The sequence below is a fragment of the Microcaecilia unicolor genome, chromosome 2, assembly GCF_901765095.1.
Source record: "Microcaecilia unicolor chromosome 2, aMicUni1.1, whole genome shotgun sequence".
Taxonomy (NCBI): Eukaryota; Metazoa; Chordata; class Amphibia; order Gymnophiona; family Siphonopidae; genus Microcaecilia; species Microcaecilia unicolor.
The window spans coordinates 501255969-501275753 of record NC_044032.1 but is presented as its reverse complement, the minus strand read 5'-3'; the positions used below and the strand labels follow the sequence as shown (position 1 = coordinate 501275753).

General features: G+C 41.6%; 1 protein-coding gene across 1 annotated transcript in view; it reads left to right on the top strand.

The window, feature by feature from the left end:
- MAN2B2 (mannosidase alpha class 2B member 2) overlaps positions 1–19785 on the top strand; it is a 171375-nt gene that overhangs the window by 129737 nt on the left and 21853 nt on the right. The window contains exons 13-16 of the mRNA XM_030191167.1: positions 1086–1277; positions 3367–3619; positions 7325–7435; positions 13998–14190. Coding sequence (XP_030047027.1) covers positions 1086–1277; positions 3367–3619; positions 7325–7435; positions 13998–14190 — 749 coding nt within the window. The remainder of the gene's footprint in view (positions 1–1085; positions 1278–3366; positions 3620–7324; positions 7436–13997; positions 14191–19785) is intronic.

Genomic DNA, 19785 nt, shown 5'->3' with positions numbered 1-19785 from the left:
CAATTTTCATTTTGCCGCATGTCCATTTTTAGCAAACATTTTAAAAAGGCATTTTTTACAGGTGCGCTGAAAAATGATTCTGTGTGCGCCCAAAACACACGCCCACACTACCGCAGGCTATTTTTCAGCGCACCTTTGTAAAGGGCCCCTAAATGCTAAAGACACTCATAGATTCCTATAGGTGTCTTTAGCATTTAGCTCGTGCTAATGTTTAGCTCTAGCTAAAAACGCTAGAGCGCCTACAACGCAGCTTAGTAAACAGAGCCCTATATGTTTTGTATAGCTCCATTGGCTACCTGTAGAAGCAAGGATTTTGTTTATATTTTCATGTGTACTGTATAGGAACATAAATGGTGATCGCCCGGAGTATTTATTACATCATTTGCTGTTCATGACTTGTGTTAGATCTAGAAGTGCATTATGTAATTCTCCCTTTGCTTTTCTTATTTCAAGAGGTGTTAAAAGATTTAAACTATATAAGAAATTGCTTGCTTATCAGACTGTCAGAATTTTGACAGAATTGCAGCCATGTTTTAATATTTTGTCTAATTTCCCTTTGTTTAAGAGAAATTTGAAGATAGTGCTTTTTAAGAAATCTATTTCGATGTGATTCCCAAGTGTATGAATTTGTTACTCTTTTTTTTTAGTTTTGTAAACTGCTCTGAACTTTATGGTTTCAGCAGTATAGAAATACAATTTAATGTAATGTATTTAACAATATAACACCACAAAGAAAAAAAACAAAAGAAAATGAAAGCTATGGGGTATGTTTACTAAGGTGCATTATTGAATTTAAGGCACGTTAAATGCAAACGTGCCTATACATTTCTATGGGCGCGTTAGCGTTTAATGCACGTAAACCATTTACGCATGTCAAAAATGCTAACACACCCATAGCGCACCTTAGTAAACATACGCGTAAATAAGCAAAAGGCAGAAAAAGCGGAAAAAAATTAACTGAATCCCTATTTGTGGATGGCTTCAAAGACTTTTAAGAGTTTTTCACCCCTATTTATGCTGCAGTTTATGATGTACATAATATGTGCCATTAAACTGTCTTTACCCTCTCTGTTTTGGACCTTAAGAGAGAACAACCGGACTGTCCGAGTCACCCAAGACGTTTTTGAATATCATGCCAATGGAGATATAAACCAGGGACCTATTTCAGATAACTACCTGTTTACTGCAAATGAAACAGCTGTCCCTGCCACAGCAGCAGTTGAATTGCACATTATAACTGGACCACTTGTGACTGAAATTAGGCAGTTCTTTTACAGGTACTGTTATATAGTTTGACTTCACTGCTATGTGCGATTTGGGGGGGGGGGGGGGGTCCATGCTCTCATATAACTTCCCTGGTAATATGAAACACTGAATCTTGGAAGCATGTGACTGATTATTTTTTTTTTCTTCAGTGCTGTGTAAAACTGAGCTTGTATCAGTGGAAAATGTAAAAAAAATAAAAAGCACATATATTAGTGTGCTCATAATTTTAAAAAATGTCAGTGCAGTGTAGGTTGAAAGAATGTAGGTGAACTCTTGAGACTTGTGCAGTCAAGCTGCTTGGAAGAATAAGTGAAAAACATTCCCCCACCTTCGCATGACTGAAAGAAGATGAGTAGAATCTACAGACCTGAAACGTTTTCTGCATTTCAGATGTGTAAGCTCTTCAGTTTCAAGAAGCAGTTTCAAAATGGCAAAAGAAAAAGGTGTATAGTTTTAAAAGTATCTGTATGTATTGAGCATGGGTGTATGTGTACGTGTGTAATTTCCTGGCAAGGCCTATAAGATTACCATGTAGGTCTGTTTATTCCCCTTCTATTCAGTTTCATTCAGATCTCTGCCACAGATAATAGAGTACCTTCAGTTTCTCAGGAGAATTTCTTTTCTTTTGCTTTTCTGTACACTAACATAAACAGACAGCTCATATATATTGCCATCTCAGGTTGGTCCTAACACATTGTGATGTTGAGCATGTTTAAGTCGGCCTTGTCATGTGGATGCCACATGATTTCACTTCTTATTTAATCTCCTGTAGATAAACAAAGGTCTCTAATGTTTAATGATATACTTACTTCACAGAAGATCACACAACTAGCCTTGAGATACTGAAGAAAGAAGTGAGACAGGTTGAAATGTCCACACATTCTCATGTTTTTAAAAACTTAGGGCTCCTTTTACAAAGCCATGCTAACGGTTCTGGTGCAGCAAATGCAATGAAGCCCATTCAGTTTCTATGGCGTCGTCACATTTGCTACACAGGAATAGCTAGCGTGGCTATAGGGCTCATTTTCAAAACAGAAAAATGTCTAAAAAGAGGCATAAAGCAGCATTTGGACGTTTTTGTGAGAACATCATCCAAATGCTGCATTATGCCACTTTTTAGACCCACTTTTCGAAACCTATTTTTATACATTTTACTATGACGTCCGTCAAAAGTGCATCCAAATCTCAAGGGGGCATGTCAGGAGTGTGTTTAGGCCGGGACTTGGGTGTTCCTAAGACTTAGACATTTTTCAGCCATAATGGAACAAAACCAAACTATCCAGACGTTTTGACCTAGACCTGTTTTTATAACAAATAAGGCACAAAAAGGTGCCCTAAATATCCAGATGACCACTGGAGGGAATCAGGAATGACCTCCCCTTACTCCCCCAGTGGTCACTAACCCCTTCCCATCCTCCCAAATATTACTTGCCAGGCTCTATGCCAGCCTCAAATATATACCCAGGTCCATTAGAACAGCAAAACTCACCAGAAACCCACTGTACCCACATCTAGGTGCCCCCCTTCATCCCTAAATGATATGGTAGTGGTGTGCAGTTGTGGGAAGTGGGTTTTGGGGGGGTTGGGAGCTCAGCACACAAGGTAAGGGAGCTATGCACCTGGGAGCAATTTGTGTAGTCCACTGCAGTGCCCCCTTGGGTGCCCGGTTGGTGTCCTGGCATGTCAGGGGGACCAATGCACTACGAATGCTGGCTCCTCCCATGACCAAAGGGCTTGCATTTGGTCGTTTCTCAGATGGGCATCCTCTGGTTCCATTATTGCCGAAAATTAGGGACAACCATCTCTAAGGTCGACCTAAATGTGGAGATTTGGGCATTTCCGACCGTATTATCAAAACGAAAGATGGCCGCCCATCTTGTTTCGATAATACGGGTTTCCCCGCCCCTTCGCGGGGACGTCCTACGAGGACGCCCTCAGGAAAACTTGGACGCCCCGTTCGATTATGCCCCTCTACGTGTGCCAGCTGTCTGTGGCTTTCCTGTACAATAACCTCATGCTCACACATTATAGATTTGTACTTAAAAATATTTTATTTTATCATCGGTTAACTGCGCTAATCTCCACTTTTTTTCTTTGTAGTAATTTAAGTTCTCAGGATTACACCTATGTAGTGTACTCAAGGATCTACAATGTGCCCGATGGCTATGACAAGACTCTACTCTGTCACCGCTTAGAGCAAGAATACAGAGTTGGACCACTAGAGCTGAACCGTGAAGCAGTCATAAAGACAAGTACAGATATAATAACTAACAAGACAATTCATACGGACAACAACGGGTATCAAATGCAGAAAAGACTATTCAAGACATATAAGGCGAACTCACTGGCTAGAGTAAGTAGAGTGACTACACAGCAACTTAAACATGTAGAGGTCGCTATTCATCAAGAGTTAACCAGGTAGGAATGGCTCCAACCTGGTTGACTTACATTGACCAGATTGCTGAATATCTGCTCAGACCTCCTCGGCACTACTTGGTTACTGCTGAGGTGGTCTGGGGGTGTGGTCTGGGCAGAGCTGGGAGTTACCTAGTTAGCAGCAAATTTCAATTCACTAACCAGGTAATTACCTGGAAAAAGTTAGGGTAGCAAAAATGTATCCAGTTAACAGTCTGAAAAATGCCAGTATGGATGTGGTCCATGAAATATAGTTCTCAAAAAATAGATTATATACATTTTTTGTGGACCATCAGAAGGTAGATATATTCAAAGAATATTCACCAAGATAGTGTGCTTTAATCAACACCAACATTCCTCATCAGTCCATGTTTTTAACTTCATTTTCAAATATATTGTCATCAATGTCTTACGTTCCATCAAATTATATGTTTTTTTTTAAATTTCCACTTATTTTGTGCATGATCTCTTCACATATAATTGTTATAAAATCTATGAATCACACAGCGAGTCAGTCCGACATAGTGCTATGTTTCACTTCCAGCTGTATCAGGGAAGTTGACTTAGTTTTTTTACACTCCAACGGCACTCTGTTCTCAAACAGTTCCATGTTATTCAATGGATGTGATGGCAGCTACCCAATCTCCAAATATTTAGTACTTGTTGTTCGGGGAAAGCCTGGCGCAGCATTTAAAAAAAAACTGATCGCTGCAAGCTGAAGATCACTGGGCTAATACATAGGACACTTAAACCATTGTGCTTGTTTCTCAGCCAGAAACAACGATGGTGTTTTGCTCTGCAGAATGGTAATGTTCAAAGCTGTAGGCAGAAGTGATGTGTCTGAGCGTAGGGGGCTCACATTCTTGGTACCTGATAATAGAGAGAACTGGCATTGATGAAGCTTCTGTTAAGGCTGCCACCATATGACTCACCTGTTGCTTTCGGGGCGCCGGGAGCAGTTCCCGCGGTCCTCCTGAGGTATTGGCCCTTCATCGAGGTGATGGGCCAGCAGTGCTGCCTTCCTTAGGCAAATATACACGCCGCAACCCTGGCTTTCTAGGGGCAGCAGCAGGAAACCCGCCCAGACACGCAGAGATGATGTCATAGAGTGGGAACTATTTAAGGCAGCTTCGCTCTCTCTAGCGCTGCCTTCACAACGAGTTCGCTTGCCTTGCCTGTTTAGCCTTACCTTCGAGCCTTATCTCCCGCTCCATTCTTGCCTGCTTTGTCTCCAGCTCCAGCCTTGCCTGCTTTTCCTCCAGTTTCAGCCTTACCTGCCTTGCTTTCAGCTCTGGCCTTGCCTGCTTTTCCTCCAGCTCCAGCCTTGCCTGCCTTGTCTCCAGCTCTGGCCTCGCCTCCAGCTCCAGCCTTGCCTGCCTCATCTCCTACTCCGGCCTTGCCTTCCTTGTCTCCAGGTCCAGCTTCGCCTACCCTGTCTCCAGCCGTGTCTGTCTTGTCTCCAGTTTGAGCCTGCCTTGCCTATCTCCAGTTCGAGCCTGCCTTGCCTCTCACCAGTCCGAGCTTGCCTTGACTAGTTCTTTGCCTAATGCTGTGCCTAGCCCGGGTGACTCGCCTGCTGCCAGCTGGAACCAGCTGCGGCCCAAGGGCTCACCATCTCCGAGTCAGGACAGCTTCCTGTTTAGGGAAGAAGTGATGGGGAAAGGAAGAAATGAAAGCAGAGAGAGACAATTGGTGGCTGTTTTTTTCAGTGTGGTGGTGGTTGACTAAATTTTGTGCCTTGATAACAATGTATGAGGAGGATAGTCTTACACTGACACACTCAACTTCTGTGGTGATATATAATGCTCACATGGTCAGGAGCTGTTCTGTGTGCTCTGAAGATGACTTCAGAGTGTGTTGCCAGCTCTGACTGAAGATTGTGCATATGGTTTTGCAACTGGATATAGGTATTTTAACAGGAACTAAACTGGGCGGGCTCAGGCTGGATCTGCATTCATGGTCTTTGTTTCTGTTGTGACCTCTTTTGTCCATAGAACTATCAGCTGTGCATGTGTGCAAGAAAGAGAATGGTAGTGTAGAGTGATTATGAAGGAAAATGGCAAAGTTTGAAGTCATAGCCTCTTTTTCTCTTTCCATGTTGTCCTGCGATTGGGCATGTGTATCCTGGCCGCATAACGCCAGCATTTGAGGATGAGATACAGGCAGTAGCCAGATGGCAATTGTGTAGGTCTAGGGAGTCCTCTGCATAGATGGTCTTAACAAGAAGGTAAAGTGAAACTAATTGAGATAATTCTTAGTGCAGGATTTACCCATTGGTGGGCCCTAAGCAAAACACAAGTCAGGCCACTCAACATTATATACATTTTAAATATCTCACAAACAGTGTCCTGGGTGGTTCTGACTATCAGAGATAAAACCAGAAAAGAAGGAAACAGCAGATAAGAAGTACTACTTGCTGACTTCTTCTGCTGTCCATGGGGACAATATATAGGAAGTGAGGAGAACTGACAGACCTCTGTGGGCAGTGATGGCTCTGGTTAACCTCCCCAATACACAAGGAGGCGCTCTTTTCTGCCCATAGCTAACTTACCAGAGCAAAAATCTGCATTAGGAATCATTAACACTTAAGAGATGGCTCCTTGTCTTTCCACCCAAACCCACTTCTCCTCTCCCTCCACTCTCTATCTCAGATGATAACACCCTCATCCTCCCCGTCTCATCTGCCTGCAACCTCGGAGTCATATTCGACTCCTCCCTCTCCTTTTCTGCGCATATCCAGCAGATAGCCAAAACCTGTTGCTTCTTTCTCTATAACATCAGCAAAATTCGCCCTTTCCTCTCGGAGCACACCACCTGAACACTCGTCCACTCTCTCATTACCTCTCGCCTGGACTACTGCAACCTACTCCTCACTGGCCTCCCACTTAGCCATTTATCCCCCTTCAATCCGTTCAGAACTCTGCTGCACATCTTATCTTCCGTCAGGACCAATATGCCCATATCACCCCTCTCCTCAAGTCACTTCACTGGCTTCCGATCAGGTACTGCATACAGTTCAAGCTTCTCCTACTTACCTACAAATGCACTCGATCTGCAGTCCCTCACTACCTCTCTACCCTCATCTCCCCTTACGTTCCTACCCGCAGCCTCCGCTCACAGGTCAAATCCCTCCTCTCAGTACCCTTCTCCACCACCGCCAACTCCAGGCTCCGCCCTTTCTGCCTCGCCTCACCCTATGCTTGGAATAAACTCCCTGAGCCCATACGTCAAGCCCCCTCCCTGCCCATCTTCAAATCCTTACTCAAAGCCCACCTCTTCGATGTCGCCTTCGGCACATAACCATTACACCTCCATTGAGGAAATCTAGACTACCCCAACTTGACATTTAGTCCTTTAGATTGTAAGCGCCTTTGAGCAGGGACTGTCCTTCTTTGTTTAAACTGTACAGCGCTGCGTAACCCTAGTAGCGCTATAGAAATGTTAAGTAGTAGTAGTAGATGGCTTTTCCTAAATATTTGAGCCCTAGTCATGTGCCCAATTTGTCTGTGCCTTAATCTTCAGCCCTTTCATGTGTCAGTTTCAGGTGTTTATTGACTGGAATGAGCTTCGTTGGCTGCATAAATGCAGTAAATCAGCTGGGAATTTTTGTTTTTTTATCATTCTCTTTCTTTTGGTTTAACAGAACTATTATCCAATGGTTCAAACAGCTTACATTGAAGATGATACCACGAGGCTGGTAATGCTGTCAGACAGAGCGCATGGTGTCTCCAGTCAAGAAAGTGGGCAGATGGAGGTGGGTGAGACTTGAAAATTATTTTCACTTTGATTAAGGGGCCCTTTTACTAAGAGGTAGTAGACCTAAAGCAGGCCTACTTCACGCTAAAAGAGCACATCCTGCAGTAGTTTCCTGCTCACCATGTGCTAAGCTCACACTAGAAATATTTTTTTATTTTTCAGAGCGGGTAAAGGGCAGAGAGTAGGCATGCCTGCGCTACCCCATTAGAGTGGGCACATTTCCATGCACTACCTGATTAGCATGGGAGTAGTACGGGAGCACTTAATGCCTCCTAAAAGGGTGGCGATAAGGGCTTCCACAGTAATGGCCATGTGCTAATGGGGAAATTAGTGTGTGATGTAACAAAGAGAGGGAGCTAAGTACAAAAAAAGTCCAAGCAGCCCTTTGTGCTGTTTTTCTGCTTGAAATTAGTGTGTGGCCATTACAATAAACTATGTCACGGTGGCCATTTTACCACCACGTTAAAAGTGGCCGCAGCGTGCAGAAAATCCATGCGCTGATACCAGCGCCAGCCAATTTTTAGCGTGGCTTGGTAAAAGGACCCCTATCTCTCTAAACTAACCTATGAAAATGTTCACAGGTTAGTTCAGCTTGTTGTCCTAGTGAGCCAGCAAATGTTCTTCATGTTCCTTTGCAAATTCTCACAGGAACAACTATAGGTTGTGCTCTTAGAGGACCTTCACTTTCCCTCCCTCCTCCTTGCCTTTTAAACTGATTAAGGTAATAGAACAGGAGATTAAAAACAAATCAGGCAAGGAGTGTAGCTTTCTCTTAGCAGAAATATGTGATGTTTAAAATTTATTTCTTTTCCTGCAGTTACTGTGTGGTTGTGGGTGCATTTGATCTGCCAGGAGTGAATGGATACAAAGAGACTAGAAGTAGAGAGGTGATTAAGGAATACATGAAGAGATGGACTTTAAGGTGGTAACTCTTTAAAAAAAAAAAAGGTGCCAATATTTAGGAGCCAAGAATGTGTGTAGATGACCAGAATACTGTCATAAATGTGCCTATACACAATGCGCTTTTCTATAAAGCAGCACCTAAATGTGATGGCAAGTTTGAAGGTGGACATACATGTGGGTGGAGTCTGGATGGAGCATGCTACCATGGTCCTCCTGAAATCTGCATGAGCAGGATTCACAGTTACACATGTAAATTATAATATAATTTATGGACATTTTTAAACAATCTAGCTGCAAATAATTACACCAGCTCTGTGGCTGAATTAAGTGATCTTGTCTAAATTATATGTGTGTATTTTAACTGTTGTGTTAGTATTCTGTGAAGGAAAGTAGGCACTCCTTTGTAGAACTGCCCTGTAAAAGACCTTCTTTTATCAACCACATTGATGCCTTCAGTGGCCTTATACTGCTTTTCACCACACTTCTCTAGCTCACCAACTTGGACATAAAATTATTTGTGCTACAGATGGACAATGTTAAGGTAATTTTGTTTTCTTTTTTTAGAATTCAGAGAGCAAGCATGTTTTTATTTATTTATAGGGATTTATTTTGTAGTCTTATTGTTTATTGGAATTTATTAAGCATGTTTGTGAAGAGATTCACCCAAGACAATGTGCAATAGGTACTGCCTGACATAAAACTTAGTTTTGTTAACAGCATAACAGTTGTAAAATTACGAAATATAATCATGAATACAATCATCTGAGCAAACTTGGAGATGCTATAGGATGCCTTTCCTGCATAGAAATACCTTTTATAACATTGAAATAGCACAAATTATACATGTGGAGGGCAAACTTCTGAATAAAATTTAAAAAGGCACATGTAAAACAAGCAACCTTTACGTGCAACAGATATGCACATACCAATTGTAAAAGTTTTGTTTATTGACTTAATATATGGCCTCTCAATTGCACAATGCAGCAAGGTAGTTTACAATTAAAATAAAATACACTGCAACCCCTGCCCCCTCCCCCCCCCCCCCCCCCACACACACTGCTGTCCATTGAGTGCCATCCAGTCCCCAAAAACCTGGGTGAAAAGGTGTGTTTATGGGGCAGCTTTGAAACAAGAAAAATTTGACTCCATTCAAAGGAACAGTGTGTGCATCCTTTCCCTTTTAAAATTATCCTGTAGTAGAGGCCAACCGAATTTTGGTTTCAGATTCAGTCCCCATGCATACTTCCTACCCACCCCCCTCCTCCTACCCTGTCAGACTGTCATAGTAATGCTTGAATGTTTTCACTTATATACACTGTCAGCTAGCACTTTTGCTTATTTTCGATCTGAGGAAGAAGGGCAACCTTCGAAAGCTAATCAAGAAATGTATTAAGTTATGTCCAATAAAAAAGGTATCATCTTATTTTCTTTTCCATGTTTTATTTTGTTTGATTTCTATTGATAACCTTAAGAGTGGACTAACACGGCTACCACACTCCTCTACTTAAGATTCAGCACTGAAATCCAGGTTTGGGTTTTGGCCGAAAATGCCCGTAATTTTCAGTGGAGACCGAAACCGTAGCAAGCATGACCGCTCCCCCCCCCCCCCCCCCATAAGCTCTCCCCGGGCATACCTTCTAAAAGCCCTGGTGATCTAGTGGCTTCTTTGGGGTATGAGCATCCCGAGTTGCTTCTCCCCACTGGCTGCGTTGTGAAAATGGTGGCCACAACTTTCCGTGGCAACCTCACAAGACTAACTCAGGAGGTCACGGCTGCCATTTTGGGATTGGTAATGGCATGACCACTGTAATACAAAATACACTAAACAGAATATGCTTTTATAAACAGATATGTCATAATTGAAATCAAGTCTTGTTCAGCCTTGCTCCCAAAAGGTAAAGCATTCCAAAAAAACACTGTAGATGCATTACAGAAAATATATGATTAAACACCTTCGATCTCTGCATTAGCCTAAAAGATAGCACACATAATGAAAAAAAAGAAAAAAACTCACCAGTGAGCACGTAGCCTAAGGTTTACTATATTTGTAAACTTACTCTATTGTGATATACAGTGCACTCCATTTAAGTGCACGTCAGATAAGCGCTTGCTCTGTTTAACTGCATGCTGTACTTCGGTCCCGTTTTGGCGCCATCAATTTCTATGGGGACAAACTGGTTTAGCGCACCACTGATAAGTGCAAGATTTGCTTATATGCATGGTTTAAGACCACTCCTCTGCAGGAAAGACTCCGCATAAGCGCGTGCACGGAATATGGAAGCTGATTGGTGTGTGACAACCAACGAGATTTCAAATTTACCGCCTCTTTAACTGCCACAGGCAGAATAAGCGAAAGAATGTTGTTAGAGTGTACACTGGGGTCGTCGTCGCGCAACTGTAAGACTTTAACACTGGCTGAACGAATAGAAGTTCTTAAAAATAAGAAAACAAACAAAGTCAAGCATCTATTGCTAAAGAATATGGTGTCAATCCCAGTCAAATTTCACGTATCTTGAAGCAGAAAGACCAGCTTCTGGAAGACTGGCAAAAACAATACAAATCCACAATGGAAACAAAAATGGGCGGGAAAAGCTGACGAGGTAGAAGATGCTCTTCTTCAGTGGTTTTCTCAAGTCAGGAGCAGACAGTTTCCTGCCAGTGGTCCATTGCTTATGGAGAAAGCTAATCAGCTAGCTGAAAGTATTGGACTAACTGAATTCAAAGCCACTGTTGGATGGTTGGAAAGATGGAAGGAGAGGAGCAACATAAAATTCAAGAAACAGCATGGTGAAAAACAAGACACTGATGACTTTGGTGCTGAAAATTGGGTTGTTTCAGTTCTTCCTACTATCTTGAACGAGTTTGCACCTCGTGACATTTTCAATGCTGACAAAACTGTCTCTACTGGCGAGCGATTCCTGATGGAACACTTGCATTCAAACAAGCCGAAACTACAGGAAGTAAAACGTTGAAGGACCGACTGACGATCCTCCTTTGCTGCAATATGGATGGGAGTGAGAAGTTGGAACCTCTCATCATTGGAAAGAGCAAACAGCCCTGTTGCTTCAAGAATGTGAAGCAACTTCCTGTGTCATACGAGGCCAACGCAAATCCATGGATGACGGGGGAAATTTGGAAGCAGTGGCTAAAGAAGTTAGACTACTACTACTACTACTATTTAGCATTTCTATAGCACTACAAGGCGTACGCAGCGCTGCACAAACATAGAAGAAAGACAGTCCCTGCTCAAAGAGCTTACAATCTAATAGACAAAAAATAAAGTAATCAAATCAATTAATGTGTACAGGAAGGAGGAGAGGAGGGTAGGTGGAGGCGAGTGGTTACGAGTCAAAAACAATGTTAAAGAGGTGGGCTTTCAGTCTAGATTTAAAGGTGGCCAAGGATGGGGCAAGACGTAGGGGCTCAGGAAGTTTATTCCAGGCGTAGGGTGCAGCGAGACAGAAGGCGCAAAGTCTGGAGTTGGCAGTAGTGGAGAAGGGAACAGATAAGAAGGATTTATCCATGGAGCGGAGTGCACGGGAAGGGGTGTAGGGAAGGACGAGTGTGGAGAGATACTGGGGAGCAGCAGAGTGAGTACATTTATAGGTTAGTAGAAGAAGTTTGAACAGGATACGAAAACGGATAGGGAGCCAGTGAAGCGACTTGAGGAGAGGGGTAGTATGAGTAAAGCGACCCTGGCAGAAGACGAGACGGGCAGCAGAGTTTTGAACCGATTGGAGAGGGGAGAGGTGACTAAGTGGGAGGCCAGCAAGAAGCAGATTGCAGTAGTCTAAACGAGAGGTGACAAGGGTGTGGATGAGGGTTTTGGTAGAGTGCTCGGAAAGAAAGGGGCGGATTTTACGGATGTTGTAAAGAAAGAAACGACAGGTCTTGGCGATCTGCTGGATATGATCAGAGAAGGAGAGAGAAGAGTCAAAGATGACCCCAAGGTTTCGAGCTGAGGAGACAGGGAGAATATGAGAGCCATCAACAGAAATAGAAAATGGGGGGAGTGGGGAGGTGGATGCGTGCACAAAAGCGTCAGATTTTGTTGCTTTGTGATAATTGTGCAGCACACAGTGATGCTGTCAGGCTGTCTAACGTAAAGGTGGTCTTCCTACCACCAAACACTACCTCTCTGATCCAACCTATGGATCAGGGCATAATAGCCAATTTCAAACAACATTATCGGGCTCTTGTGCTACGTCGTCTGATGAGTGTTATGGATGACCAGACTGGCAAGGATAAATGTGCTGTTGAACTGGCTCGTAATCTATCACTGTTGGATTCCCTACATATGCAGAAAGAAGCCTGGAATCATGTTACACAGGCAACCATTTTGAACTGCTCCAAGCGGGCAGGCTTTGTTAGGGATGTGGAGAGGGACGAAACAGATGCAGCTGTTGCAAAAGCGTCAGATGAACAGGCTATTGACATCCCAGCCTGTGTTACTGAAGAGGAGTTTCATCACTACGTAGCTGTTGATTACGATCTACAAACAGCTGACGACAGCACTGATGTCCAGATATGTGCCTACACGCAGGCAACGGCTGATGATGAAACAGATGATGAAATGAGCAGCGAGGCACATGCTGACGAAATTCAACAATCTCCTGTCACTTTTGCAAGAGCGCTGGAGAGTCTCAACACTGTGCTGGTCTATCTGGAGGCCACTGGATGTCAGTGCTATGACAGTTTTTACCGTCTGGCAGACGTAGTCTATGGAACTCACAGACACAAGAGTGTACAGAGGACTATGACTGATTACTTCAAGTAAGCCTAACGTCAGTTAACGGAGACTGTATCTGTACATATAATAAACAGTACTGTACATATGTTTATCAGATGTCAAGCTTCTTTGTGTCACAACGGTTAAGTGCATGCTCCGGTTAACTGCATGCATTTCTTTGGTCCCAGACCCTTGCACTTAAGCGGATTGCACTGTACTTCTTTTAGGTGTTAAAGCATAATATAAGGACATTACTCATATTTTAAATAGGCCAGGTCACAGTTAGTTAACAAAGGAGATGTCTATTATACCAAATAATTATTTTCTTTGGGCCTGATATTCAGCCAGCGGCAGGCAGCGCTTTTGCTGTCCGCCGCCAGTATTAAACTCGCATATTCAATGCCAGGCCATTTCCAGTGACTGGCATTGAATATCCAGGGTTTTTTTTTAACCACTAAAATGTTAACCGGTTATCAGCGCTAACTGGTTAATTTTTTAGTGGTTAAAAATAGGACAGCTATTTATGTGGTCCTATTTGACTGCTAAACTTATCCAGTTAGGTGCCGAATATGGGTACCTAACCAGATAAGTCGCATGATATAGCTGGTTATGCCCTAGGTGCTAACCAGCAATACTCAGCGGAGATAACCGGTTATCTTCTGCTGAATATTAGTGGTTAAGCACCGATATACTATTTAACTGGTCAGCAGCCATGTCTGGCCAGTTAAATAGCTTTGAAGATGGGTGGGGGGGGTGTTATTTTATAGTGACCAAGAGTGATTTAAGAGAGAATTTGAAAATTTTGCAATGTTTCACTCCTGTTAAAATAACAAGCATGGATGCTGCATCTACAAAAGCAATGCAGTGTTTATTTCACCAGTGGTTTGTGAAAAGATGGTGATCTTTTAATTTGTTACTCATAAAATAGGTAATGCTTCACAGGAGATTGTGGAACAACTTTGAATGGGACCTGAATTACAACCTGACTCTGAACGATACATCAGTGGTGAAGCCAGTTATCTGGCTCATGCTGGGATCAAAACATGTGACAACAGCTCTCTATCAGAAGAGCGGACTGGCACTGGAGCACAGACCAGTGGTCACATTTGGACAGCTGGCAGGTGAGTGATTATATGGTATTTTCCAACCTGGTTTTACTGAGCACATGAACAAATTTAATATTAAGAAATCCAACAAAGTAGCTGGAAAGTTATATTTCATTGGGTTTGCAAACATTTACAGATGAAGAGTTCAGGCATACATTATTTCAGCAGGTGCCCAGACTCTATTTATTTTGTGGCTAATAAAAATAATTCTATTTCATCCTGCAAATCAAGATATACCACCTGTTAGGTGACGAAATAGAGGAACTCGGGCAAATCAGTGATAAACCAGATAGTAGTAAATCATTGGAACCTTGTGGCATTCACTCCAGAGTTCCAAAGGTGTTCATATATGAAATTTCAGGGCCTCTGGTCTCCTGTGGTGTGCAAGAAGGGCCATAAAACACATCCCTTCATATAGAATTCTCCATTCCTTGCAGAATTGCTGTAGGAGACTGTTGGGTGGGGGGGGGGGGGGGGCATGTGTAAATTCAAGTGGCTGATTAATCTTTTCTAATCCCCCTCCAATCTAGACTTCCTTAAAATAGCAGCAACAACAACATAGTGCTTCAGACTGTTTTCTCTCTTTTACTGTTTGATGCCCTAATGTCATGCTTTGAACCATAGAGGATGTCACAGTGCTACATCATGTTTCAAAGCACAAGACTAGCTCCAAGATGCACAGAAAAAATAAATAGCCCGAGGCACCATGTTGCCACTTCTATGCTGTGAGGATGCCTGCACTAATGCTGTTACAAATTTTTCAATATGTGTGCTAATACAGAGATCGAAGGTGTATAATCGCATACTTTCTATAATGCATCCTGCCCCCACTGGCTGCGTTTTGAAAATGGTGGCTGCAAGTTCCCATGGCAGACTCTCTTGAACCCCTCCACCATGTAGTTTTTCCAAGCAGTGATCTCATACATATGGCAAATCTATACTCCATAAAACATCAACAGATCCAGGTACCTTGTTGGTTTTCCATAGTTTGGGTGTTTCCTTATGAGTGGACACACACCACACCTTCACGAGCTTCCACATATCTACAGGCAAATAAACTTCCTTATCAAGAGGCAAGTTGCCATATCCTTCCTCACCTCTACCCTGAGACAATCACTCAGCATTCTCCAAACTATAATCCCATAAAAAAAGCAATAGCTGGGCCCTTCCATCACATATGCATAAAAGTCCCTTCCTCCTCACAGCCCGTCCAGTAATTAGATCCCTTACTTCATATGTGGCTCAATTTTGTAGGTGTAATATAGGTTCTATACCCCATTCTATACCCTTTTTCTAATATGCTTGCTGAGACTGTAGATAGTCTTAGATCTTTATAACATTGCTGTCATTCCTCTCCTGTAAGGCTCCTTCCCAAATCCTCTTCCCAAACCTTCATATATCCCCACTCTATGCTCCCATCTCCCAGCAAGATAGTATCAAGTTTAGAAAGCAACCCCTTAGAGCCTCTTCATCGACCTATAAAGTCTTTCAAACAACATTTCCGTATCATTAAGTCCACCCATGTGGATCTGCTCTTACTCTTCACAAAGTGGATTCACTGATTGTAATAAAAAGTCTCATCCTAGCCCAAATTTCTCCTTGGCATCTGGTAAAGATAACACTTCTTCATCTGCCTTTTACTAAGGCCGTGTTCCCCCCATCACCCAAAGACCTTATACACTCTCCCGGGTGGAAACTCATCATTTCCACAAAGAGGAGTCATTCTAGATAGCCTCTTGTCACCAATTAGTATTTTATCCAGTTTATCCCATACCCACAATGTGGTGTGAATAAAAGGATTTTACAAAATTATAAATCAATGGGACCAAATTAATAATAAGGTACTATTAATGTATGTGTTCACAATAAAACTAAATAAAGTGCCCAGTTCCATTTAATGTTTACTCAAGCATAAATATATAAAAATATAAACTCTAAAAATTTTGAAATATAATATAATGTGCTCAGTTCACCAGTGTGATCACCTATAATGTAAAAAAGTGAAAACTGGATTGGAAACTATTATCGCACATCATGTGTTCCCTACAAACAAGCAGAGTACGGACAAACCCTCCAAACTCTAATATGCTAGTGCTGTTCAAAATGAACCCAAAGGTTCTGTTAACACACATTTAACAAATATAATGCCACAAGATCTTCAAATCTGGCAATGTATTGAATAATAAATCAAGTAAATAACATCACACAGCACCAAAGCTTGGTAAGATGAAAATAGTTCACTTTTCTGTCAGCACATTCACTTGTCTGGTGAAGTTGTTGCTAATACTCCAAAACACATGATATGGCAAACACAATTTATAAAATCTTGAAATAGTTCAAAGTCACAGCCATCAGAAAATCACTGAAAATTTTTATTTATTTATTTATTTGGATTGATTAACCACCTTTATGAACAGATTCACCCAAGGTGGTGTACAGGAGGTACTGTGTATTTATTCTTTCATTCATTCTTGTATCCTAATGTTATCCAAAAGGAAGTTTCGGTTCAAAGTGGCTTACAGTTTGCAATTATTGAAATTACATTTATGTGTGTGGTTTACAGTTTCCAATAAGATGCTGTGTAGTATGATTATAAAGTGGTATAGAGCATTGGTCGTGCATGTAGTTGTCCATAAAAGTTTTTGAAAAAGTATGTCTTTAGTTCTTTTCTGAACTGGAGATAGTTTGTGAGGCTTCATGTGATCTTGGGTATTGAGTTCCACCATTTAGATCCCAGATAGCTAAATCCGGATATGTAGACGGATTTGTATGTTATGTTTTAGCAGTTTAGTAGGTGAAGTAGTAGGTAGCTTCTGGTTCCTGGGTTTGCATTTCTTGGGGATAGTTTAATCAGGTCTTGCATGTAGTCTGGGACATGCCAAATAATATTTTGAATATAAGGATGCTTGCTTTGAAGGATAGCCTTGGCTTGATTGGGAGCCAGTGTAGCGCTTTGAGTAGTGGTGTTTCTCTTTCATATATCAAATTTTTGAATATCAGTTTTGCTGCTGTGTTTTGAACAGTCTGCAGCAATTTTAGTATGCTTTCTTTGCACCCTATATATGTTGCATTGCAGTAGTCTAGTTGGGACAGTATCAGTGGGCATAGGTCAGCAGTGTTGGGTCATCTTTAAGATGCAGCCATGTTTCTGTTATGAGTAGTAAGTCTAGTTGTTCAGCTTCAATCCAGTCCCTGATTATCGCTGTCTTGTTAGCTACTGACCTTGTGTTTATGTATCCTATAGGAATTTAATGTTGGTATGCTTAACAGTTTGTAGTTATCTGTGTGTTCTGTTCTTTTTTTACCTCTCCATCATTCCACCGGGCTACAAAATAACACAAATCAACATAACCAAAAAAGAAAGGAGGTGGGATTGCCTTAATATACAAATCCACCTTCACATTAGAGCCTGTTGCTGAATATATGTCCCCAACTACTGAAATTCATCCAAGGCAGTGTACAGCAGGTACAATTTAACATAAAACTTACAATTTTGTTAACAGCATAACAATAGTAAAATGACCAAGAATAAACATAAATACTAAGCAGCGTTATAGGAGCGTTAACGTTTTTAACGTGCGTTAACCATATACGTGCCTACAATAACCCTATAGGCGCCTACATGGTTAGCGTGTGCTCTAAGTGTAGGCGTGCTAAAAACACTAACGTACCTTAGGAAACAGGGCCCTAAGTAAGGTAAACTTGAAAACAGTAAATTGAAACCTAATAATATAACTACTGTGAAACAGTATCAAAAATATACACATTTAACAACATTGGAATTAAAATACCAGAGATATAATACAATGTTAGCATAATACTAATGATACACCTGATAAGCATGAATTAGAACATTTAACTAACATAGATAAGATGCTAAAGATTTTCTATAATATGGCTTACCGTATAGCTGAGGGACCAAGATCAGATATCTGATGGGAACAAGGTGCGTGGTGTAGAGTACATATTAGCAGTCACACCAGAAGGAAAAAGGACTTCAAAGTTATTGTGGACAGTACCCCTCCATGTGTGCAGCAGCAATCTAAATGCAAATAGAATATTAAGAGTTACTCATAAAATAATAGGTAATAAACCTGAGAATATCTTAATACCTCTATATGAACCACACTTGAATAATATGTGCAGTTCTGGTCACTGCAGCACAAAAAAGATAGAGGAAAACTAAATACGGTACAGGGAAGGGCAACAAAACTGATGAAGAGAGTAGAACAGCTCACTTATGAAGAAAGGTTTACAAGGTTAGCATGGAGAGCATGACTGACAAGGGGGTGTGACAGAAATTTATAGAACCTTGACTGGTGTGGAAGAAGTTGATAAGGAATTGTTTACCCTTTCAAGAAATACTAGTATTTTTTTCACTCCGTGAACAATTAAACTGTGGAATTTGTTGACAGACAGACATTCTTGACCCTGATTGTATAATTCTTTCCAATTTCCATTGAGTTTGCAATGTCTGATTCACTCTTTAATTATTAACCACTTTTATTATTGTAATCTTTTGGTTTATGTACGTGGGCAGTTAAAAGGCTGCAAATGATTGAGCACGCAGCAGTAAGTTTCTCTATAAGGTGAAAAAATATGATCGAGTCACCCCTCTCCTTTGTGAACTCTGTTAGCTTCCCATAAACTTCAGAATTCAGTTTAAAATCTTGTTACTGATGCTGTGCACTTTTTATATGGGTGTCCTCACTTATCTTGCCTTACTAAACCTCATAACCCACTGTGGCTGTTGAGAGCCTCACAGCTTCATCAGCTTTGTCTCCTGTCTGCTTATAGTGTTAGATTAGAGGTTACCTATAAGACAACTTTTATATTTCTTGCTCTTGCTTACAGAGTTTAGAGGGGAGATGAGCTATCAAAAATTTAAAGATAACCTAAACACCTAGGGGCCCTTTTACTAAGCTGCGTAAACATCTACACGCTCCCAACACTCGCCAAAATGGAGATACCGCATGGCTACTGCATGGCTCTTATGGTAATCTCATTTTTGCCTCGCGGCCAAAAAATAATTTTTATTTTCCGCTGCACATATTGGATGCGCGCCAAGTGGCATTTGGCATGCATAGGTCATTACTGCCCGGTTACCGCGTGAGACTTTACCACTAGGTCAATGACTGGCGGTAAGATCTCAGACCCAAAATGGACACGTGGCAATTTTCATTTTGCCGCACAACTATTTTCGGCAAAAATTTTAAAAAGGCCTTTTTTACAGGTGCGCTGAAAAAGGATTCGGTGCGTGCCCAAAACCTGCGTCTGCACTACCGCAGGCCATTTTCAGTGCACCTTAGTAAAAGGACCCCCTAGTTTTTCATTTCATCATTTTCTGGTAGCCAGTATAACTAATGACTCCTACCTAGTTCGAAATTCCTTTTTTTTTTTTTTTTTTTTGTCTGGGCAGTAAGATGTTGGCTTGGCTGACAAAGGTGTCTAGCTTTTTCCTCCTTAATCCTTGCCTGCCATCTGTAGTCTATGCTGTAACAGCAATTGAATCCAAATACACTGTATTAGATATCCTTATGGCTCTTTGCCTCAGTCTTTGTCTCTTGTTAAGCTAAATTCCCCTAAATATTTATCATTGTACACCCTTTA